Consider the following 24003-nt stretch of genomic DNA (forward strand, 5'->3'; position numbering starts at 1 on the left):
GAGATGGTGTTTTGCTACATTTCTAGATTTTATAAATGTTGTTCTACTTCAATGTTTTTGTATCGTCAGTCTTTTTCGCTGTTTTTGTATGGTCGATTTTATTTTGCGAAAACATTTAATACTTATAGATGTTTAAACGAAAGTTAACACGTGAAATTAATCATATACTGCGAAGTCACCAGGACTCTCCTCTGTTTCGCAACAAACCGTGGCTGATATATGGTGATTTCAATGAAATTTTAAAGGGAGAGGAGCACTCTTTGTATGATGTCAATCCTACAATTCCCGTGGGAATGCGTGATTTTCAAGAGTTGGTAAGATACTGTTCTTTGAGTGATATGAACTCACAAGGGCCGTGTTTCACTTGGTGCAATAAAAGAGAAAGAGATGGTGAGCTAATTTGCAAAAAACTGGACAGAGTTTTGGTGAATGATCATTGGATAACTGACTATCAACAATCCTATAGTGTGTTTGAAGCTGGGGGCTGCTCTGATCATCTACGGTGTCGAATAAAAATTCAACTTGACAAGCCTTGCATTCGTAAGCCTTTTAAGTTTACCAATGCTTTGACGTCTGATCCAGAATTCTTACCCATGATGCGAGATTATTGGGAATCCACTGGCTTCCTTTTTCACTCCACATCTGCTCTATATCGTTTTTCGAAAAAGCTGAAAGTGTTGAAAGGTAGGATCAGAATAATGAGTAAGAACAAGTTCAGTAACCTGACAAAGAAAACAAAGGAGGCGTATGCAGAGCTTTGTAATTGTCAGCAAGAAACACTTCAAAACCCAACAACTATGGCAATTCAGAACGAATCAAGAGCTTACAATCGTTGGCTTCATCTCTCAGAATTGGAAGAGAAGTACTTAAAGCAGAAATCTAAACTACACTGGTTAAAGGTTGGAGATGGAAATAACAAAGTTTTCTTTAAAACTGCGAAGCTCAGGGAGGTGAGAAATGCTATTAAAGAGATCAAATGTGCAGATGGTTCAATAGTGGACTCTCAAGAGGATATGAAAACAGAGGCTGCAAGGTATTTTCAAGAATTTCTTGGATACAAGCCGGATCATTACCAGGGTAAAACAATAGAGGAGCTGCAAAATCTCATAAATTTTCAGTGTACAGAGGAGGATGGCTTGAGACTGACTCGAGAGGTAACCACAGAGGAGATAAGGAAGGTTTTATTCTCAATGCCAAGCAACAAAGCCCCTGGACCTGACGGCTATACGGTAGAATTCTTCAAAGAAGCATGGTCAATTGTTGAAAAAGATTTTGTAGTGGCTATACAATCTTTTTTCATCAAAGGTTTCATCCCGAAAGGTATGAATGCCACCATTCTAGCGCTGATACCAAAAAAGAAAGAGGTCAGAGAGATGAAAGACTACCGCCCCATCTCATGCTGCAATGTAATTTACAAAGTAATCTCCAAAATCATCGCAAACAGACTCAAAACCATTCTACCGCAGTTTATCTCGCCAAGTCAGTCAGCATTTGTAAAGGATCGTCTTCTGATGGAAAATGTTTTGTTGGCGTCAGAAATAGTAAAGGACTATCACAAAGACACGGTATCAGCTCGAAGTGCTATAAAGATAGACATATCCAAAGCTTTCGACTCGGTACAGTGGCCTTTCCTCCTCAACACGCTATCGGCTTTGAATATTCCCCAGCAATTTATTCAATGGGTTGAACTCTGTGTCACAACTGCTTCATTCTCTGTGCAAGTCAATGGAGAATTATCGGGTCTGTTTCAAAGTACAAGAGGACTAAGGCAAGGCTGCTCCCTTTCTCCTTACCTATTTGTCATATGCATGAATGTTTTATCAAAGATGCTAGACAGGGCTGCTCTAGAAAGGAAGATCGGCTTTCACCCAAAATGCCAAAATCTTAAGCTGACCCACTTGTGCTTTGCGGATGACCTGCTTGTGTTCACGGATGGGAAAAAAAGATCGATTGAAGGTATCCTCCAGTTATTCACTGATTTTGCAGAGTTCTCTGGCCTGAAGATAAGTCTAGAAAAGTCAACATTATACATGGCAGGGATCGCTGAACAGGATAAAGAAATGATCCTCCAAAGCTTTCCTTTTGACTCCGGCCAACTACCAGTTCGATATCTTGGTCTCCCTTTACTCACAAAGAGGATGACGACCTCCGACTACTCCCCCCTCATTGAAAGAATTAGAGACAGAATTGGAAGATGGACCGCTAGGCACCTCTCCTTTGCAGGGAGACTGCAGCTCATAAGCTCTGTCATCCAAAGCCTCACCAACTTTTGGATTTCAGCATTTAGGCTCCCTAGTGCCTGCATAAAAGAAATAGACAGACTTAGCTCAGCTTTCTTATGGTCGGGGCCTGATCTGAACCCTAAGAAAGCTAAGGTGGCATGGAGTGAAGTATGTTTACCTAAAGAAGAAGGTGGTCTAGGCCTACGATCAATACATGAGGCAAATCAAGTTAGCTGTTTAAAACTTATTTGGAGAGTAACCTCCTCCGATTCTCTCTGGGCACAATGGATAAAGCTATACCTCATAAGAAAGGGATCTTTCTGGTCAATCAAAGAAACGACTTCAATTGGGTCATGGATGTGGAGAAAACTCCTCAAATACAGGGAACTCGCTGTAGGTTTTATCAAAAAAAAGGTGATGAACGGACAAGATATCTCATTCTGGTATGATAATTGGTCACAAATGGGGAGGCTCATTGATCTCACAGGTCAAAGAGGTTGTATTGATTTGGGGATAACTATTCAGTCCTCACTAGCAAAGGTGATTGCAATACATAAACGTCGAAGGCACAGAGTTGACACTCTCAACAAAATAGAAGCAGAGATTGATGCAATTCAAAAAAGGGGATTGACACAAGACAGAGATGTTGCGTTATGGCGAGGGAAGGGAGACCGTTACAAAAAAAGATTCAGCACATATGAGACATGGGATGCGATCCGAGAAGCAAGGCCACGAATGGAATGGTATGAAGGTATTTGGTTCCTCCACGCCACCCCTAAGTACTCATTCATATCATGGCTTGCAACAAAAAATCGTTTAGCAACTGGTGACAGAATGCTAGCTTGGCAAAACGGAGTGAACCCGTCTTGTGCTTTTTGCAATGAACCAATAGAAGACAGAAACCACCTATTCTTCAAGTGTTGCTACTCTGAAGAAGTCTGGTCGGGGTTAAGCAACAGGATACTTGGACAGAAATTCACCACCACATGGACTGATGTTCTAAGAATTCTCACAGACTCGTCATTGAGTAACGTCGACCTTTTCCTAGTACGGTACACGTTTCAGCTGGCCATATACTCACTATGGAGAGAGCGAAACAACCGGAGGCATGGGGAAAAACCAGTGCCACCACGCTTCTTAGGAACATCGACAAACAAGTTCGAAATAGAATCTCTTCTATTCGAGAACAAGGCGACAGAAGGTATGATGGGTGCATGGAAGCTTGGTTTGCTTCAAAATAAACGCAAAGAGGGAGTAATATGGATTCAATTATGCTTTGTAATTTCTTAACCAAACGACGCACTTGATGTACAAACGTTTTTTTCGAATAAATTTTACATTTTATTCAAAAAAAAAAAAAAAGATAAGTTAAATCTCTACATAAAAGAATAATTTATTACGAAAAAGAAAAACAGATAAGCAGAAGAAAAAACACATGGAGAAAATTAACTCTACAAAAAAAGTCTACGGCGAGATGTACAAATCTTTTTACTATTATTTGAAATCTTCACTAATCTTTTCTTAATTATATTGAGCAAAACTCGAATCTAATCCAAATTGAAACATCAAAAAAAATTTCCAAACCATAAAATCATTTTTTTCAATTTGTTTGATACTTATTTTAATTAATATTTAATTCCGTGTCAATGCACACATCTAGTTTGTATTATACGTTATTATCTAATAATTTTTCGTATTAAATAAGTATATACAATTTTATATTTTTAAAAAGATGAGAGATATAGTTTTGGAATATAATGGGCCCATTATTCAGTCTAAATAACTAATTAAAAATAAGCTGAAGTAAGTCCCCCGTCAAGGACATAAAACCATAGCCGTTAGATCAAAGATTTACGTCCTGAAAAATCATCTCCACCGTCATTAATTTCACCAAATTCATTATTTCTCTTATTTAATATTCTCTAAAAAAGTTATAATAATAAATCTCTCTCTCTCTCTCTCTCTTTCTTCCAATATGCAGAGAGAGCATTATATGCACACAGTAGCAAGCTCTCTCCCAGTTTCTGACTCACTTCACCTGCTTCATCGATTCGCCATTGACGCATTTATCATCTTCTTCATCGGAAAATTTCTTGGAGTTATCGGAAAAAGTTTCGTCATCTACTACGGTGTTCGTATCTGATCCCTTTCGTTATGTTAAACTAGATTCGCACGTTTGTTCCCGAAGCCGAGATTCGCATTTCGTCTTCTCATTTCGAGGTATTAGTTTCTCCGGATCTGATTTTGTGATCTCTCGATTTCTCCTTAGTGATTTTAGGATTTTTTGGGGTTTTTGTGTGTGTAAACTTAAATCTGAAGTTTCCGATTGATTTGTTTTGGATTTCAGATTTCGTTTATGGAATCTCTGAATCTTATGTTGCGTGTGGGATTATACTTCCCTATATTGTGACTATCGAAGAAAACTGCATCTACGGTGATTGCGGAGAGGAGCAAAAATGGCGAAGATGATAAACAAGACGCTTGTACTTACCTATATCTACTTACTGATCTACATTCTTCTTTCTTCTGGAGTTATACTGTATAACAAGGTGATTGCGGAAACTACTTTACTTGTTTATGTAGATCTTCTTCATATAGTTTGTGTTGCTGTGGGATTTTGCATGTTGTAGCATGTATAAACTAGAATTTGAGGTTTGAATCGAATGTTGTGTTCGTCAAATAAGACCTTTGTGCCGTAGAATAGTACTATTTCATAATCTTTGTTACTGACTATAGAGGCTGAGTTTAATTAGTATCTATCGTTTTTTTGGATTTCATTTGCAGTGGGTTCTATCTCCGAAATACTTCAATTTTCCACTTCCTATAACATTGACAATGATCCATATGGGATTTTCTGGATTTGTGGCTTTCCTTCTTATTCGAGTTTTCAAGGTACAGCGTTTACACTTCCATTTAAAGGAATGTCACATATGTCCATTTGTTTGGAGTTTGTTTCATGCTCATCTTATGCGGAGTACTCCTTATAATAGTTAGGTAATAAGTATCTTCTTTGTGATGTAGGTTGTCTCTCCTGTTAAAATGACTTTCGAAATGTAAGCCAGCTTACTGTAATCTTTACTTCATTTTTTGGCATCTATGTACTTTCCATAATCTGTTTCTTTCTTAACATATTTTCTGGACTCCAGATATGTGACCTGTGTGGTGCCTATAAGCGCATTCTTTGCATCCAGTCTCTGGTAAGTCTTTGTTCCATATTCAGTGGCATTTATTAGGTTTATAGATACTCCCTGTCCTAGACTCCTAGTACTGGAACTTTCAAATTATGAATCCTTACATTGCTTGTCCTACCTGCTGTCTGAATTGTCTCTTGACTATTCTGTTTACTCCTTTTACAGGTTTGGAAATACTGCATATTTGCACATTTCAGTTGCCTTCATACAGATGCTCAAAGCACTAAGTATGTGAAAACACAACTTCTTTTTTGGCTCAAAACCTATATTAGTTTCTGAATCTTTGATCATGCTGCAAAGCTTTTTAACACATGAATATGAAATGACAGTGCCGGTAGCAACATTTCTTATGGCCGTTGTTTGTGGCACGGACAAAGCAAGGTGTGACGTGTTCATGAACATGGTGCTGGTCAGTGTTGGAGTTGTAGTATCTTCCTATGGGGAAATTAATTTCAATGTAATCGGCACGGTCTACCAGGTCATGGGAATCTTTGCTGAAGCACTTAGACTGGTGCTTACTCAAGTTCTTCTTCAGAAGAAGGGCTTGACATTGAACCCAGTCACCAGCTTATACTATATAGCTCCATGCAGGTACGCAGTCCTGAAACCTAACACAGCTCAACCTTTCTTATCTGAATATCAGCTTAATAATAAACTTGACCTTGTGTTCTTGTTGTCTTATATTGTCCTAAGTTGCATCACTGCGCACGTTTGTCAACACCATGTATTATTTCTTGCTAGATAAAAGAATCTACTCTATTGCACATTAAACATACAATATTTTTCTTGATTTTGTGCAGCTTTGTTTTCCTTTCCTTGCCTTGGTATGTACTGGAGAAACCGAATATAGATGTCTCGCAGATCCAATTCAACTTCTGGATCTTTTTCTCAAACGCTCTCTGCGCACTTGCCTTAAACTTCTCCATATTCTTAGTAATCGGAAGAACAGGTGCTGTAACAATCCGGGTTGCTGGGGTTCTCAAAGACTGGATTCTCATAGCCCTCTCCACTGTCATATTTCCTGAGTCCACAATCACTGGGCTGAATATTACTGGATATGCAATAGGTTTGTTTCTTCTATCACAAAAATTAATTGGATGAACTCTAAATGTTGTGCATTGGTTAACTATCTTCTTCTTGTCATATGTGTTTGGTGCAGCGCTCTGTGGTGTTGTAATGTACAATTACATAAAAATCAAGGATGTTAAAGCGATTCAACCAACCAGCGACAGCCTCCCAGATCGAATCACGAAGGTACAATCAATTAATCTGTTTACTGAGTTTTACTTATTCATTCAATAGTTCTGAAGAGTAGAAGGGATGTTCAATCCAGGTCCAATTCGGTTTGTCGGTGTACGAATTGTACTCACCCAAGTAAAACCTAATCTTATGTGGTTTTGTTTGAACGGTTAAAAGATTAGACTTAAAAGATAGCGAGAGCTTCACCAATGTATATTCATATGGATTTTGTCCAAATGATTGAGCAGGATTGGAAGGAGAAGAATTCTTCAGATGGGGGGAGCCCAAGAGGATTAGAGCTTAATGATGAAGAAGCCCCTCTGATAACATCGCGGTTGTCGCATATTGGGCGGACTCAGCTTGGAAACCACACCGCCGTCTGAGAATGATCCTTATGTTGTTTCCCTTCTCAGGTGAAAATGTGTTTTATCTCTTTTGAAACTCAAACCTTTTAAATAGAATTTACCTCGGATTACTTAACATTGTTAGTTCTACAAAAAAAAGAAACGCAAAATTATTGTAGGGTCTCTGAAAGTTATAAACGTTTTCACTAGACAGCGTTAGCCCCGGACCCGGCCTTGGTCTACTCTTTATGATCCAAACAGTTCTGAGTGTGGCCCTGGGTTTGATGTTTTCCTTTCTATATTAGCTGGAAATACTATAAATTTATGAACTGATTTTACAAATTGGTGGATCATTATAATGTTCAAAAAAATTAAGGGTAGAACAAATAAATTACTATAATGATTACGAGTGGATTCTTAGAGTCTTGGACAATAAGATGGATCTTATAAAAATATGTTGAACTCGCTATTAAATTATACAACATGTGGTCATACGTTAAAAAGAATGATGATATATGATACAAAACTCTAATCAAAGCTCAGATTTAAATGACATAAACAAGCCCCCTTTCATGAAAGTGCGCACACGCAACAGTGTAATATGCACCAAACCTTCCCTCTCGGCCCTGTCAAAAAGCTATTCTCTGAAGTACAAGAGCTTTCTCGATTGCGCTGGAGGAGCTAGCCCAGGGATGTCTCTGATGTCTTTGTTGTTTGGGTTCACGATCTGTGTTTTTATTTAAGCAGAGTTAAAACTTGCTTAAGGAAATCATAACTTTATTTGGGCCATAATGGCAAAAGTGGGAGAGTGCAATAGTGATTACCTTCACAACAATTATTGCTATAACACCACATACAATCAGAAACAGGAACGCCATTATGCATTTATCGGTAGCCACCTGAGACAAGAAAGAATTAAGGTAAAAAGGGAACTTTGAAGTGTGTCCGAAAATTAAGTCCTATGACTATGAGACAAACCTGTCTTCCTATCTCTTTCACCAGCTGCGAAGCTTTCTTGATGGAGAACTGAATTGTGTCAAGGTCGTTTACAACGCGACCCATTTGATCTGTCTGAAAAATTTAGGTCAGCATATTTGATACTGCACCTCATAAGAATATCGGGAAGAAATGGTGAATGCTTTACCTGTCCTTTTAAATTAGATGCAGTTTGAGTGCCAACTTCGATCGTCTGATGCACAACCTGGAAAGAAACACCGGATGTTACTAGAGATATAGCATCAAAGACTGAGTGGTATACACATCTGACTGTATCTTACCTGTTTAGAGCGTTCAATAGCCTGGTCAGTCTCGTCCATCCTTTTCATTCCAGCATCGACAAGCTCTTGGTTTGACATTGCTATATATATAAGCGATAAAACAAGAGTCAACCTAAAGTTCCACATTTTTTCCATAGGATAGTTCTTCAAGGACAATTAACACATGTAGATATCCTCCACTACAACTTTACTAACACATCAAACCGCCAACATAAACCCATTAAAAGGTGAAATAAGTAACCGTTACAGTCCTATATTACCCTCCACTAGAAACTTACTGAGACACATCAAATGATGCCAGACCATGAGCCCATAGTGCACGATTATCCTACATATTCTAATATATGTAGGCAGCAAACAGTTTAAACTTCCAATTTATCAATTTTGGACTTTTTCTGGTTGCAGAAGAAAATCAACTGAATAGATGACCTATTTATTTTAGACAGACTCACATGAAGCCATTTGGACGTTTTCTTCAGCTGTAGGTTCACTGCTGACTCCAGCTCCCGTATCAAAAAGTTCAACTTTCTTGTTGCCGAGTGTATTCAAGTACCTGAAGCCACACAACAAATAGGCATGTATTAACACATACCGATCTATTTCTCTATAAAAAACAACATATATTTGCTAAAATGATTGGTATATGAGAAAATAAAAAATATGTACAGACTACAGACAATGCAGCTCCTTGGAAGTGGACGTACTTACGTTTTTCTTAGTGCAACATAAGAGTTGAGTTCCTTAATCTGTCAAATAAATCACTGGAAATATCAACAAACAAAATTTGAAAAGACATAAAAACCAAATGCTAGCAAGAAATTTTGGGAGAGATATCGAGAGATTCACACAAAAACCCTCAGAATCTATATTTGTATACCACTGACTCAACATGCTTTTCGATGGTGACCCAGAAAACAAATGAGGCGGGAAATTTGAACTCTTAGGAGCTATGTTACTATTCCAATCATTACTTCATATATATCACACTAACGCGAATCTTAAAAGGAACATGGCCTCCATAGTTTTCATCAACACAGATTATAAGTAATAAGAAGTAAACTCACCATAGATTGTTTCTCATCATTCAACTGCTTATTTACTTCAGGAGAATTTCGAGCTTCCCCATCTTTGAGTTCACGATCAAACTCCTTAACCAACCTAAAGTGAAGCACATTACATTAGATAATATAAATTCTTGAAGCGCTCGTTGATCACCAAAACACCCTCTTTTCTACTCATGATTACACATCTCATCCATCTCAAATAATACATTTCCCCCCGATGCAAAACATAATCCACCAAGTGGAACTCCCAAGGCTTACAACATTAGTTCTCGTGAAAAACTCATCTAACACTGGAAAGTTGCAGTAAAAAAAACGATATCTTGGAGAAAAATAATACCGTTTACAGTCTCTCATCTTCACAGCAAGTTCTTCGAGTTGCTTGCTTTGTCTATTAGAATCCTTGATCTTATCCAACCTCTGAAAACCATTCCTGCATATAGATGTTGAATCTCTTTTTTAGAGAAAAATCTTAAGAATTGTGCCTCTATATATATCCCTTATCTTCACCAAACACACATAAAATCCATTTAATTTTTTTTTTCCTTTCAACAAAATATCAAACTCTTATTTTCTCGTCTGTGAAACTCAATTTCAATGTCCTAACGAATCTACACTCGAATAATGTACACTCGAATGAGAAACTATGTAAAGAAAATTGAAGAGAGAGAGTCAAGAGAAAGCATACGCGAGGGCTCGGAAATGGTCACGAATTTCTCCGTGAATCTGCTCCAAATGAGGGCTCATCGGAAAGTCAGACGCCATATCTGCCGGCGAATTTCAGATTCCGGGCGATATTAAAAACCCGGAAAATTTCCCTCCCTAAACAAGTCGACGAACCCTAAGAACAAACCCAGAAATCCTTCTCCCTCAAGAAACAATGCTTCTTCGCATCAAAATCATCCCGACAACTAAATAAATAAACCCTAATTTGAAGAAACGAAAGAAGAAGAAATAAAAAAAGGAAAAAGATCGGAGAACGATAACGCGGCAGAGCTCGTCGAACGGGAAAAAGGAAAATAGAATTGCGTCAGTGTTAAGGCTAATCTCGTAATTATTTTGAAAAAAACAAATAAATTATTAACAAAAAAAGAAAAAAAAAAAGAAAAAAACAGAAGAAGAGAGATTTGACAGCGAAGCTCCACCATGTTTAGAAATAGCCGTTTGATGAAAAAATTGAAAATGTCGTCCACATTATTACTAGTACACTCTGTCTTTGGACTAGGCCTGGGCATTCGGATTTCGGATCGGATTCGGTTCGGATTTATTCGGATTCGGATAATTCGGATAGAAGATTTTATTATCCGTTTGGATTTTATGACTATTCGGATCGGGTTCGGTTCGGATAGTGTCGGATTCGGATCGGTTTCGGATCGGTTTTGGATTGTTTTTCGAGTAAAAAAAACTAAAAAAATGTTCAATTTAAATAAAAAATAGTTTAATCTCACTAAAATTTGGCTAAATTTTTCAAAAATATGTATAATTTTAACAAATATAACTAAAAACTTTCCGATATCTAGGTTATTTAGGATATTTTTGTTATTTGTTATAAAATTATAGCTAAATATAACTAATATTTTTGGATATATAATTTTATTTTCGGTTTTCGGTTCGGATCGGGTAATTCGGATAGGAGAATTTATTATCCGTTCGGGTTTTGTGAATATTCGGTTCGAATTCGGAGCCGGATTTTTCGGATCGGTTTCGGATCGGTTTTTGGATTTCGGATTTTATGCCGAGGCCTACTTTGGACCTACACAATCTCTAACCAGCTACTTATTCACATTATTTCTAATTAGGACAATTGTTAAAATTGTAGCATTACAGAATTTAACAAATCATATACTCCCTCCGTTTCAAAATATAAGGCGTTTTAGAGAAACTTTTTTGTTTCACAATATAAGTCGTTTTCAAGTTTCTATGCAAATTATATATTATTTTAATATTTTATGATTATTTCTATTATGCAGTCTTTTTTATGATTGGTTGAACTTTTTAAAAGTAGATCTTCTTAATCGACGTGCTTTTAGCAAAAACGCCTTATATTTTGAAACGGAGAGAGTATATGAAAGTTGGCCAACTCTCTCCATATGATTGACACATCTATCACTTTAGTATTTGTCATGTGTCCACTAAATAATTAATGTAAATTTTACATCTTCTATTTCTTAGGTTAATAGTATATTATTATTTAATTATATATTTAATTTAATTTTACATATTGCATTATACTAATACTAACTTATTTTATTATTATATATATTTTTTAATGAAATTATTTTATTAGTTATATATACTCCAAAGTTTTTTTCGCTAATTTTTGTAATCTTAACTCAAAGTATGAGTAGATAATAGTATAGTGGATTAACTAATAGTTTGAGTAAGTTTTTCTCTTAAATTTTTGATCTATATATGACACTGAGAGTGAGGAGTACGTGAGGTCATCAAATTTTTGAGGTTCTATAATCCCAACATTACTATCTATAAAATTGGTTTAGGACGAAGATTGTTTACGGATTGTGTGAGTGATGCATTGTTGAGAATGTTGCTAGAAAATGTATTTTAATACTGAGAGTAGGTGTTCATTGCATGAGTAAATAATTAGATAATTAAAAAATAAAATTTATCAAAATATAACATCAAATAAACTAAAATTAAAAAAAAAAACAAAAAAAAACATGCGTATAGCGCGGGTGATCTTCTAGTTAAGAGATAAAAGTAGAAGGATGAGGAGTTGAGAAATTGGAGTCAAATGGAAATTCTTCTCACCGATAGGAGGAGGTGAGAGATCATAGCTCTCAAAAAAAAATAAAAAAAAATTTTATTAGTAATAAGTAGTTACATACCTCCAATTCAAAATACTCAAACACCGTTTGAGAGTATATATAACGAGCAAAACGGAGATAGCCACGATCTCCGTTTTCAACATCGCCATAGAGAATCACACAAAACTGGAGAGACTGCGATGGGAAGGAGTTCAAAGAGTCTTCGATATTAGTCGCCTTGTGACTTTAGATCAATACCAACAACGATAAGAGCATTTTCATCATCTTCTAAACCTTCAATGTCACCATTCTTACCCGTAGGTGTTCACCATTATTTTGAGACAATATATCTTTCTATTATTTTTAGGGATAAATAGATTTTCTTTACAATATTTTCAAGTAAACTATTATATAATTTAAAAACTAGAATAGTACAGTTACATGTCAAAGTATGGTTTGCACAAAAAATTCACTAGACCTAGGATGACTACTTGTTTCAAGGTGCATGAACTAAGGATTATGGGATCATTTATCCTTAGTTGGGATCATTTTTAAACTGTAATGTGGAATTTTACCTAATATTTTGTTTATTAACTTTCATTTTTATAAGAAAAACAAAACTTTTGTTATAATAAATATTAAAAGTTTCAAATAAACCACAAAAAAAAATCATTTAAACTTCATATCAATTTCTATCTTTTTCTCTCTCTTTAGATAAAAAAATAAATAAATTGAATGGCCTAATGGCATTTTCTTTGATTAATATCATTCTTAAAATTAATCTCACGACATGACATTGCCCTATGGGCTAGTTTGCGACCAACATATACGTAGGCTACAAAGAAATGATAATATTGGGGTAAATTAAAACCTTTGCAATGGGGTAAATTAAAACCGTTGCAAATCATTTTTGATTCATCTTTGATTAATGCATGTGATGTTTTATTTTAACCTTTGATTAATGAGAGATGATAATATCGTCTGGCTCCCAAGTTTGGTGCGCCAGGTGTTGGTACCAAGATTCCTCCTGAAGTTTGGCTGGTGTTTGGTGTTGAACCCCTTAATGTTCATTCAGCCCCGGCCGAATAGTTGTAGTGTCCCTAGGGCAAAAAAGTTTGTTTTTTCCCTTCTATCATTAAAAATAGATCACCAACATATATATTTGTGTAGTTGTCAAGTATTAACCAATTTTCTTACTGGGACTCTTTATCCCTTTGAAAGTTTGGAAAGCAGAACTTTATGAACATTTATTATTCTTCAAACGGATGACTAGGGAGTTTTCTAAAATTTGAACTTACCAAATGGTTGACTAATCTTTGTGAGAAAATATAGGAAATATACCTATTCAAATTTTTGGTTTTTAAACATACAATTAAATGCTCTAAATATTCATCTTTTGACAAATTAAATATCTCCAACGGCTTGACCTAAAAACTAAATTACACATGTACTACGGGTTAAATCTAAAAAAAAACACTAAAAATTTAATTGAATTATATAATTTTAATACAAAATAGAAAATTATAAAAATGAAATATGTAAGATGAAAAAATAGTTCCGCGGTGTACCGTGGGTTAAATCGATCTACGGATTAACGCGGGGTAATATATATAATATAGATATATAGAAGTATATGGGATTAAATAAAAAAATACAATAGGTTATATGTATAGATTATCTTCAAAAAATTATAGTCCCGCGGAGTACCGCGATAACCTCTAGTGTGACCAAAAGAAAGCTAACTCTCTCCATATGATTGACACGTCAACACGTATATAATTGCCACGTATATATATATATATATATATATATACACGTTAAAAGCACACGTCAAAAACTAAAAGCCTATGCTACTTTCACCGAGAACTTCTTTGAGACATGGGCGTTACTTCGTGCATTTGATCTTAATGAGAAAGGGAATATTGTAGAGGCTTTGGAAGAGCTTGTCACATTTATGGAGAAATTGAAACCGATCCTCAGAACTTTTGGGTCCAAGGAGATATGCAAGATAATAACCAAGAATCTAACCGGCAAAAAGCTATGTGACTATATGGGAGAAAATTACAGAGTCAAGATATTTCATTATAAGGATCTTGGTACAGAAGTTTTGGTACCATTGTGTCTACGTTTCAGAATTACATATATACACATCGGGTTAAAAGCCGCGGTTTGTAAAAATAAAGTTCAGCCAAGTGATGATGCATTCAAATCGTATCAGAGAAAAGTAAATATGAAGTTGGATAATAACGGATCTTATGATCGGTTAGCGAGTAAGGCTACTCTTCGAAAAACATCGTCAAACTCCCTTCTACTGTATTTTTTCTCAGTATATGGCGCATACATCTGCGTATGTAATAATTTGTGTTACAGTAATTCTGCATAATATATCTTTGTAATTACTCTTTGAAATTAATAAAAGTCTTTTGTTGGAAAAAAAAAACATAATTTTCTTAATTGTGTGAAACATGTCAAAATGACATTTTTTGTGAAAAAAGAGGGAGTACTGATGTCTCCAAAAAAAAGTTTTCAAGAATGTATGTATAAGTCTTGAGCTTTGGCTATATATATACAGAAATCTAGTTTTTATTTACAAAAATCCAGTGATCCTGAACATTGGACATGCCTCTAGCATAGCATCCCGGATTCATATTTTAGAATAGGCTGACATATTTTCTGCTATTGGCTACGTTAAAAGCTCCTGTACTTGTGATGATGAGCCCAGTTCATTCAATAATCTCTCGTACAACTGCATCAACCCAAAACCATAAGTCATTTTGGGTCAAGATTGAATAAAGATAGACACAAAGATCAACTAATGTTACAATAGTACATTACCTGTTTATATAGAGACAAATCACCATGTGATTTTCTTAGTTCAACCACATTTAGGGACGGGCTTATCTCGAAAACCTCAGCCGTTACTGATAAGCCACATTGCCCTTTCTGAGTTCTTTCTTCTTTGATTGCTTTTAACTGAAGCAACAACCACTTAAATTACTTACAACACCTCAAGTAGCAGACAAGAGCAAGAAGAGAACAAAACAGTCAAAAGATCTCACCCTTGCGTGTTTCTTCTGTAAGCAGAAACCCATCTCTGTAAAGATCGTTTCGATTTTCTCCAACAAATCTATGGCTAAGCTATTTGACGTGAATCTTATCTGTCTCTCTGATACTTTCTGATCATGAAACAAAAGTAACAAACGTTTATTGAGAGCAAAGGACAATCTTGAAACAGAGTAAACGTGGACAAGAATCTATGATTAGGTTACCTCTTTCTCAAAGAAACCTGAGAGGTCGAGAAATGATGACATTCCAATCAACCTAAATGCGTTGATAATGGTTGGAGAATCAGGGCTCTTTTCTTCTTCAGATCCCTTCATCATAAAACCAAAAAAAAAGACAAGACTTTTTGAGTAAGGCCAATGCACTTGATCCAAATTCCTAGGAACTAGCATGCATGATGAGATGAAACAGATTCTGACATCTTCTTGGATTAAGTATGCATCATCATCATCATCGTATTTTGAAGGAGTGTAGTCATGTTTGAACCAATCATTAGCCTTAATATTTGCGATTGTCATCCTCGTGACTGGATTTGGATCAAGCATTCTCTTGATCATGGTTTTAGCACCAGGTGATATCCATCTAGGTATTGGGGGATCCCCTTTGAATATCTGAAAAACTTATAGCTTTGAGTGTGTTTCTTCAAACACAAACTAAACAATCAAAAAGAGATTAAAAGAAAAAGAGTGGTACCTTCCGGCAAATAACTGCAAGGTTAGCATCATCAAAAGGGAGACATCCCGTAAGAATAACATACAAGATTACTCCACAAGACCATATATCTGATGCTGCACCATCATACCCTTTGTTAGCTAGAACCTCAGGCGCGACATAGTTAGGACTACCACAAGTTGTATGTAGCAACCCATCTTCCTAACATATGTCAAAACCAAACAAAAGTTTGAAACATGTTTTGCTGATGTATATATATAGGTTTAGAATATTTGGTAAGTACCCTAAAATGTTGTGGCAGAGCACTAAGGCCAAAATCAGTGATCTTAATGTGACCCTTTGCATCAAGAAGAACATTCTCTAGCTGCAAGACGGGAAACAATTGATATCAGAACATTTGGCCAACAACTACAGAAAAAAAGTTTGAAGCTTTCATGGGTCAAGAAAAATTTGTAAACATAGACCTTGAGATCTCTGTGAAAAACTCCCTTGTTATGACAATAGCTGATTCCATCAATCAACTGCTGAAACATTTTTAGTCCCTCTGTTTCAGAAAGCTTTCCTTTGGAGACCTAAGACATCAGAGCATATCTTTAGACTAGTAAATTTGGTATATAAAATCCAACCTCATGCTAATTACTAACAAAACCGTCACCGGAGCTAATATGAGTCTTACAATTCTGTCAAATAAGTCTCCCCCAGTGACACATTCCAGAACCATGTAAATCTTGGTTTTGCTTGCCAAGACCTACAAGTGGACAATAAAGAATTGGCATATCAAGGAATTAAAATATGTTTAGGAAGACTTTGGTATATTACGAAGAACCAAAGTGATCTGCATTATCAAGAAATTTTCCATTGTCAAGAAAAAACGTGGACCAAGTCTCCGTTGATACAAAATCCAAAACCTTATATTGGTTGCTTGCAAGAAAAGTAATCGTCAATGTAGACATTCTGGTTTTGAGAAATTTAGAAGTCAACCACTATCGTTCCAACAAATACCATTTGACAATGTAAACGTGGGTTCACGTAATTGAAATGTAGAAAACGAGTTTTTTTTTACTAGATTTAATAGTTAACTTATGAGGTAAGCATGAAAAAGATTGGAATTTAATCCCAAGGATAAGGCAATTGTGATGATGATTGCATTGCCATTGTCATTAGTCATTACCACAAATGGGTCATATTTTTGGGACCTACTTCATTATTGAATTGGTCATGGTCATGAAATATATTGTCTACCAATGAATGGTCAGGTATATAAAAAATTAATTGTTGTATACGTTAAGTAGGGCTAATAAGCAACATGAAAAGGCAATTGCGTGGTCACGAATTAAAACTTAGTTACAAAAAAAAAACCAAAAACAGAACGAAAACTAAAATATTAATTTACCGAAATGACGGTTAACATTTTAAATATACTTACTACCGTTCTACGCAATCTAACAAAAGAGTTTCAAAGATTAAAAATTAAGCAACAATAAATTACCTCATGTAATCTGACAATGTTTGGATGCTTCAAAACTTTGAGTGTTCGAATCTCTCTCTTGATCTATAAAATCACAAAATCAAGAGTAGGTAAGAGTTCACATCCACCGTTAATCAAATAAGAGAAATCAAGATCGAAAATGGAAACCTGAAAAGAGACGTTAATACGAGTGATACGCGACTTATCGATGATTTTGATGGCGAATGGTTCGCCGGAAATAGTATCTATAGCGAATTTAACCTTTGCGGAATTTCCCTCTCCAAGTGTCCTCCCAAGCTCGTATTTACCAACAAGCATTCCCTTTATCACCATCCAATTCAGATTCCGGATGATATAGAGAATCAAAAGCAATATAGATTGATCAAAGGAGAGACTAAGTTAATAAGTCTATGGCTGTGTTTTTATATATACAAAGAGTGGCGGCTGGATATGGAGAGAGGAACACGGCACTATCCCTTTGCTTCCTCCTTCTCCCTTCTTCTCTATTTATTATGTTCTAGATTAATTTTTTTTTTCTTCTTTTTGGATAACGAAATTTCCATAATTAACAAAAAGAAAAGAAACTTCCATAACAATTTTTAGAAACAGATAAACAATATCTATGTTTTTAGTTTTAAATTATTTACTCCGTATATAGTCCATATCCTTGTTCAAAAAATCGCTAGACTCTAGTCGGGCGCTCGGTATATGCCTATCGATTAATCGGAAAATCGGATTAAAATCGGGGATCAATCGGACACTATTTTTAGGTTTATTTTAATATTTGAAAAACATAAGTACCTGCAAAATTTTAAAACATAAGTTATGATTTTTATGACTTTTAAGACGAATTTTTATGATTTTTATTAAAATTTGAACAGAAGTTATTGTAAAACATCACAAACTATCAATTCAAATGTTTGAATAACAAAAAAAAAATTTTATATTTGTAATCTACAGATCGGAATATGTAAAATTAGGCGGAGAGTAATCGGATTAGACGGAAAGTAATCAGATTAGGCGAAAAGTAATCGGGTAACTGATTTTTTTTAAAGATTAGTCATTAATCGATGCGGATAAGGTGGACCTAGCGATTAACCGGAGAGTAATCGGAGCAAGACGGAGATTTTTAGAACAAAGGTCCATATTTTTTTTTTTGGTAGGCGGAGGGGAGGCAATTGCCTCCCGCATTTTATTAATGAAAACTACAAAAAAATTACAACCGAACAGCTCTTGGAAACGCTATCCCGTTGGCGTCCTCTAACAAAATCAAATGGACCGCCTCTGGGCACGTCACAAATAAATGTAAACCTAAAGGTAGTGTGAAAGCATAGTTCGCTAACCCGTCAGCTAGACGGTTAGCTTCCCTATACGCGTGATTAATCCAGACTAACCAGTCCCTTGTGAAGAAGCCGTGGCACAAACGTACCAGGAACGCCAGCGGATGAGCATTACTCATTCCTGACTTCAGAAATCCAACCACCAACTCAGAATCCAAGTCTAACTCCACCCGTCGAAAGCCCTTGTCCCATGTAATAAGCAAACCATAATATGCACCCCATAATTCAGCCAATGGCGCAGAACATGAGCCAATATTAATAGCGAACCCGCCAAGCCACTCTCCATCCGCATTCCGGATTGCCCCTCCCGCGGCAGTCAGTCCGGGGTTCCCACGGGGAACAAGGGTCCATATAATTATTATGTAAAGATATACAGTATGTCTTTTCTATTTCTAGAAATATGATTAAAATAGCTTTTTTATCATGGCTTTTTCTTAAATCTGCAGGGTTCTTTTTCCTTTGATATTTTAATTTATTGATATTACACCACATTTTACTTTACACTAGGTTCCGACTCATAACGTATATATTGAAGGTGAGTTGTAGCAGAATTAATAATTTGATGTAAATTGCAGAAAAAATTATGTGGTAAAAACAGTAAATTTATGTGGTAAGTCTGCTGTAAAAATATAAGTTACATGTGTTCTCAAAATAATTATTGTTGATGCACGAAATCACACAAGTACAGATATTTGGATCTCTAGGGAAGTAAAAAGAATCTCCTTAACAAACGAGCCCAAATGAGCTTTTAACAAGCGAGTTACAAATGACGATCTCGAAATAAAAGGGACAAGCAAAGTTCGTTGTTGGGTCGGTTCGTTAACGTGACGAGCTGAATTCTTGGCGAGGTGAGCTGATTGCAGTAGTAGACGACCTCTGGATGCTTGACGACCTTAGTGTACTCTCTGCGTGTCAGCGTGAATTGCGGATAGATATGACAGGACTCTACATCTCGTATTTATAGTGAACAGTGTAGGGCGTCCCTTGGTGCGTTTTGTCAAATCTGCCCTTCGACCTAGTGACGTGTCTCCGTTGATAGGCGGTGGACTCAAATGGCCCGGGCCGGATCCATTTTCCTGTGCTTTAGGGTTTTATTAGTTGTAACTTTTTTTTGTTATAAAAGTTGTTGTACGTATTATTAAAGTTTTATGAGTGGCAGAGTGGGGATGATTTGTTCGTAAAGATAACAACACTATTTTCCTATAATTTTTCTTGATTAAAATAACTTTGAAAATATTAATATTGAAAGTTATTTCACATGACAAAAAAAATTAAATCAATAAATCTGAACGTTATTGTAAATTACACATGACATTGATTGAATTGGAAGCAATACAAGTAGTTAATGAGTAAAACTAGACTAGGGTTGAGTTTTGCTATATTAAATAATCATCTCCAAATTCCCGACCATAGACACCATCAGACACCGAAAACAAGAAGGCTAAAGAGAATTACATCGGGGTTCTCACACTCTCACGCCAATATTTCTCCTTACGACGAGCCTTGTTGTTTTCGTTTTTTTTTTTAACGTCTGGATTTATTATTTATTGCAAATTATGAGAATTGTTACATAGACGATTCTACAACGGACAATTCCTTCCGACCCTATTAGATCCACGACAGACGACACCTTCTTCACCTTCTTCTTTATACTCACCTCCTTCACCTCCTTCTTTATGCTATTGATGGACACTTCCCTCTCTGCGTAGAATCCTGGCGAACGGCTATAATTGTACATCGCTGGAGATCTCTTGCACACTTGCCTCCAATAATCTGCAAATTTATTAATAAATCGCAGTATCTGGGACTCGAACCCCAGACCTCTAGGTGTAGAAGCATTAATTAACCCTTGTTCAACCAATGGGCCAAGGGGGCTTCCACTGTTGTTTTCGTTTACCAAAGAAATTTTAAATTGGGAAAAATGTCATTTAAATCATCACTTTACTATTTCCGTTGGTTTAAATCATAAATTCTAGATCTGGTGATTTAAATCCTTAATTTTATGTTGATTTTTATTTTAATCATGAATTCTCATTAACAAAGCCAATTGAGGCACCTCGCTAACTGGCTAAACGGATCAATGAGACGAAGTCATCGCATAACTGGTACTTCGAAGCCATCACATAATTTTTTTTCTACACCAACATGGTTTCCATCGTTCTCTTCGTTCGATTGCTCCATTTAGTCAGTTAACAATGTGTCTCAATTGACTTAGTCAACGAGAATTCGTGATTAAATTGAAAGTCAATATAAAATTGAGGATTTAAATCATGATATCTACATAAAATGAGGATTTAAATCACCAATTCCAAAATTCATGATTTAAACCAACGAAAATGGCAATGACTTTTTTTCCTTTTTAAATTAGTTAAACTGTAAAATTTGGGTCGCATGTATGCATATCTCGGCCCATTAATGAATTAGGGTTTCTTTAGTTTCTTCGACCTATCTACGCCGCTTTTCTCTTTCTCATCTTCCTTCTTATATAAAACCTTCTCTTATCTCTATCTCAATCTCTTCTATCTTCTTTGAAAATTCCATTGTTTCTTCTGAAGCTTTGATCAGTCCTTCTCTTTTGCTTGATCTTGGTTTTTGACCAGTTATTGTGTCGATCAATGCATTGAAAGTGACTACATCGGGGTTTTGTTTTTTTGTTGCTCCCACGATCGAATCGATATGAGGAAGATGAAAAATTAATCAACCCCGGTTTAGTCACTTTCACTGCATTAATCAATGCATTTGTAAATAGATAGAAAAGCTTTTTTAACGAAATTGTGCACGGAGATTGATGATCCGAGTGTTTTTTTTTTACAGATTCTTTTGTTATCAATTTACAATTATTCACCGATCGATTTGATTAATTAGGTTTTGCATGATGTGTTTTTGTTTTGTGAAATTGTTATTTTTCAGATGCAATAAAGTTTTCGAATTGAACTAGTGATAGAATTCACTTGAAACAATAACAAAAGTAAAAAAACAGAACCAAGAAAAGTGATTAGGAGGAGATGTGATTTGTGTAATTACATTACCATTTAAGATAGAATTTGTTAGTTATCTTTGTGTAAAGTAATCTATGTGGTAATGTTTAAGGCATATTTGTTCTGGTAATAGTAGTAGAAAAGTTTGTCACCATTCGTCTTTTTTCGTACAAAAAAGCATGTTGTACTTTGTTTGAGATTGCATCATTTAAATCTATAAAGTGATGTATACACTTGCAATAGTTCCTTTGATCTCTTGTGTCCATGTTTGTAATTCTGACCTTTATTTCAGGCTTATGTGAAGATCTCAATTTGCCTAGATTGCATTCTCTTTATTTCAATCCAAGTCCACTTTTGTATGAAAGATTATACTTGATATGTTAAAATGTGGACATAGATGTGTAATTGTCATACTTTCATATGAAAATGTAGTTTCGAGCTTCCAAACTCGGACATCTCTAGGATAACCATTTTCTGGTGTAATACCTTAGAATCAAAGAAACAAGGCCATAATACGTTTCTTTCTTCTCCTCTCCTGGTTTTTTTATTATTTTGTGACCAGGCTTTTGGCCCAAAATCTATGTTTGCTTTGGTTATAGTTTAGTTCTGCGTTGAAGAAAAGGATGTATAAAGTGGGTCGACATGCATGAACCTTTTGCTTCCATGCTTCCAAAAAGGTTCATGTTGTTACAAGTTCCAAATAGTTTTGAATTGATATGATGTTCCTTGTCTTTTACTCAGATGCAAGGCTCAAGAACCTAACGAAAGACGGGGCTGAGATCGAGAGCTTCAATATAATTATGTAAATAAATGGAGATGAGAGATCTTAGCCTAAACACACACACACACACAAACACACAAAAAGAGCATGCATTGGAGATAGAAAGGATTAATTCAAGTCTTCAAGTATATGACGCTCTCACTCTGATCCATAAACATCAAACTAAAACATGTATCACCCTTCTTACTAAACCAGTGTTCGGGAATACCTTTGATTTCAATCTGTCTCATATGCAAAACAAATAATTCAAGTCTTTATGTACACGACGCTCTCACTCTTATCCATAAACATCACACTAAAACGACTAGCCAACCATTCACCCTTCTTAGGACGCCATAGGTAAGGTATACCTTTGATTTTAATCACTCTCATATCATTACTTTGCAGATCATAACAAAGAATGTAAAACTTATAAAACAAATAATGTGGTGTCATTATAACCTTGCCACTTTGAGTTATACCTTTTACCTCCAAATTAACGTTTTTGACCAAATGCAGCTGACAAGGCTGCAAAACCAGAGTCTTCCCCAACCATTCCTTGTTTCTGACATCTTCTAGGACCCATAAATTCACTGTACCCTTGTCTTCAAGATAGGTATGGTCAAAAACAGTTACTTTTCCGCCATATTCTATAAGACACACCTTCTCGATAGCTTTATGCAGTCGCACATCTCCTTCCTTAAGAGGAACTTGGATCATTTTGAACTCTTCAGATCTGATGTCGAAGCTCACAACCACATAATTATACCAATCAATCATTGCCAGGTAATATATAACCCCATTCAATGACAGTCCTTGTCTAAGAGGAAGGTGAGGATAAAAATCCGCTAGAGGCAAAGTCACCTTTTTCCACGAACCTCCAGGTTTTAGGTCAAAGACCCAATGGTCTGACGACATCGAAGGTACCCCAACTGAGCAGAGTACTTTGTACTGTTTGTTAACAGGGTCATGTCCAAAATAGTAACACCACCTAGATCTGTCTGGAGCGGAGGTTTTGGGTTTTAATTTTATGGTGGGAAAGGTCACAAGTTGTCTGGTGGTAGGGTTATACATTCGCGGTTTTTTCAAAAATGTGTGGCACATGAAGCCACAAAGATTTTGTAAGATCTGGCCTCCCCTATTTTGGATGGTCAGATCGTGGTCAACAACAAAGGAGGAAGATGGACTAGTAGCGCATGGACATAAAGTTAGGATTTCAGAGCGACGGTAGTCCTCGTAGTGTGATAAACAAATGTAAATTCGTTGAGATGGGACCGTAAGGAAACGGCTGGTCAAGTATGGAGAGTGGATGAGAGATGACCAGAGCTTTGAGACGCACTTGAATCTCATTAGGGTTTTAGAAGGCAATCTCGTAAGAATCTCTGTCACCACATCCATTGGAATCTCCGGTAGTGATTCGCTTCGTCTTCTTTTCTTCTTTCTCCACCGTTGGATCACTGATAGACGAAAAGACAAACCCATCTCAATCCCCACAGATTTTCAAGACAGAGTAGTGCAGTCTTGTAGAGAAAGAAATCGCCGTTATTTAGGGTTTTGAAGATTGATATGAAATATATACTGGATTTTGTATTTCCTCTTTAGAAACGGCGCCGTTTAAGTGTT

General features: G+C 36.0%; 4 protein-coding genes across 4 annotated transcripts; 1 reads left to right on the forward strand and 3 right to left on the reverse strand.

The window, feature by feature from the left end:
- The first annotated feature begins 4184 nt into the window (after positions 1-4184).
- On the forward strand, positions 4185-7238 carry LOC9327482 (probable sugar phosphate/phosphate translocator At1g48230). Its single transcript, XM_021012720.1, has 10 exons — positions 4185-4442; positions 4570-4771; positions 5007-5114; positions 5244-5275; positions 5369-5419; positions 5579-5640; positions 5743-6004; positions 6214-6479; positions 6573-6667; positions 6901-7238. Exons 2-10 carry the CDS (start codon positions 4679-4681, stop codon positions 7033-7035), a joined length of 1104 nt encoding a protein of 367 aa, XP_020868379.1. The 5' UTR covers positions 4185-4442; positions 4570-4678; the 3' UTR covers positions 7036-7238.
- Positions 7239-7421: 183 nt separating this feature from the next.
- Positions 7422-10356, reverse strand: LOC9327483 (novel plant SNARE 12). The gene is made up of 10 exons (XM_021012727.1): positions 10023-10356; positions 9675-9767; positions 9338-9431; positions 8982-9019; positions 8726-8826; positions 8274-8353; positions 8141-8197; positions 7975-8067; positions 7821-7895; positions 7422-7723 (listed from the first exon to the last, which is right to left on the reverse strand). The coding sequence occupies exons 1-10, from the start codon at positions 10097-10099 to the stop codon at positions 7634-7636; spliced, it is 798 nt and encodes a 265-aa protein (XP_020868386.1). The 5' UTR covers positions 10100-10356; the 3' UTR covers positions 7422-7633.
- Positions 10357-14608: 4252 nt separating this feature from the next.
- LOC9330163 (CBL-interacting serine/threonine-protein kinase 17) lies at positions 14609-17793 on the reverse strand. The gene is made up of 11 exons (XM_002894056.2): positions 17471-17793; positions 17324-17386; positions 16511-16582; positions 16299-16406; positions 16118-16198; positions 15856-16035; positions 15582-15773; positions 15369-15473; positions 15159-15275; positions 14935-15072; positions 14609-14845 (listed from the first exon to the last, which is right to left on the reverse strand). The coding sequence occupies exons 1-11, from the start codon at positions 17633-17635 to the stop codon at positions 14783-14785; spliced, it is 1284 nt and encodes a 427-aa protein (XP_002894102.1). The 5' UTR covers positions 17636-17793; the 3' UTR covers positions 14609-14782.
- Positions 17794-21046: 3253 nt separating this feature from the next.
- Positions 21047-23955, reverse strand: LOC9330164 (F-box protein At2g40925). The gene has a single exon (XM_021012716.1). It carries the CDS (start codon positions 23860-23862, stop codon positions 22648-22650), a length of 1215 nt encoding a protein of 404 aa, XP_020868375.1. The 5' UTR covers positions 23863-23955; the 3' UTR covers positions 21047-22647.
- Positions 23956-24003: the final 48 nt, after the last annotated feature.

This window comes from Arabidopsis lyrata, assembly GCF_000004255.2.
Source record: "Arabidopsis lyrata subsp. lyrata unplaced genomic scaffold ARALYscaffold_1, whole genome shotgun sequence".
NCBI classification, from domain to species: Eukaryota; Viridiplantae; Streptophyta; class Magnoliopsida; order Brassicales; family Brassicaceae; genus Arabidopsis; species Arabidopsis lyrata.